The sequence below is a fragment of the Penaeus monodon genome, chromosome 33 (assembly GCF_015228065.2).
Source record: "Penaeus monodon isolate SGIC_2016 chromosome 33, NSTDA_Pmon_1, whole genome shotgun sequence".
Lineage (NCBI taxonomy): Eukaryota > Metazoa > Arthropoda > Malacostraca > Decapoda > Penaeidae > Penaeus > Penaeus monodon.
The window spans coordinates 23,539,784-23,540,097 of record NC_051418.1 but is presented as its reverse complement, the minus strand read 5'-3'; the positions used below and the strand labels follow the sequence as shown (position 1 = coordinate 23,540,097).

Here is a 314-nt window from a genome sequence, read left to right as displayed (position 1 = left end):
TTAGTATTTTAGCTATATATTTTGATTTTCTAACTATACAACTTGATGTGTATGGACTACAAACATTTTAGCATGTATAACCACTAAATGTACATATACATGTCAATACGAATGGATAGATGCAAATATTCATGAAACTAATGAGGCCTTCCCTTCCCAGATCCTCATTGCAACATCCACCCTTGCTTGGGGAGTGAACTTCCCAGCCCATCTTGTTGTGGTCAAGGGGACTGAGTACTATGATGGGAAAACAAAGAGATATGTAGACTTCCCAATTACAGGTATGTGTGGTCTTGTAAATAGGCTTGTATGAA

General features: G+C 37.3%; 1 protein-coding gene across 1 annotated transcript in view; it reads left to right on the top strand.

The window, feature by feature from the left end:
• Window positions 1-314, top strand: part of LOC119594306 (activating signal cointegrator 1 complex subunit 3-like) — a 28,924-nt gene that overhangs the window by 22,600 nt on the left and 6,010 nt on the right. Inside the window, exon 33 of the mRNA XM_037943365.1 lies at window positions 161-281. Within this exon, the coding sequence (XP_037799293.1) occupies window positions 161-281 (121 nt within the window). The remainder of the gene's footprint in view (window positions 1-160; window positions 282-314) is intronic.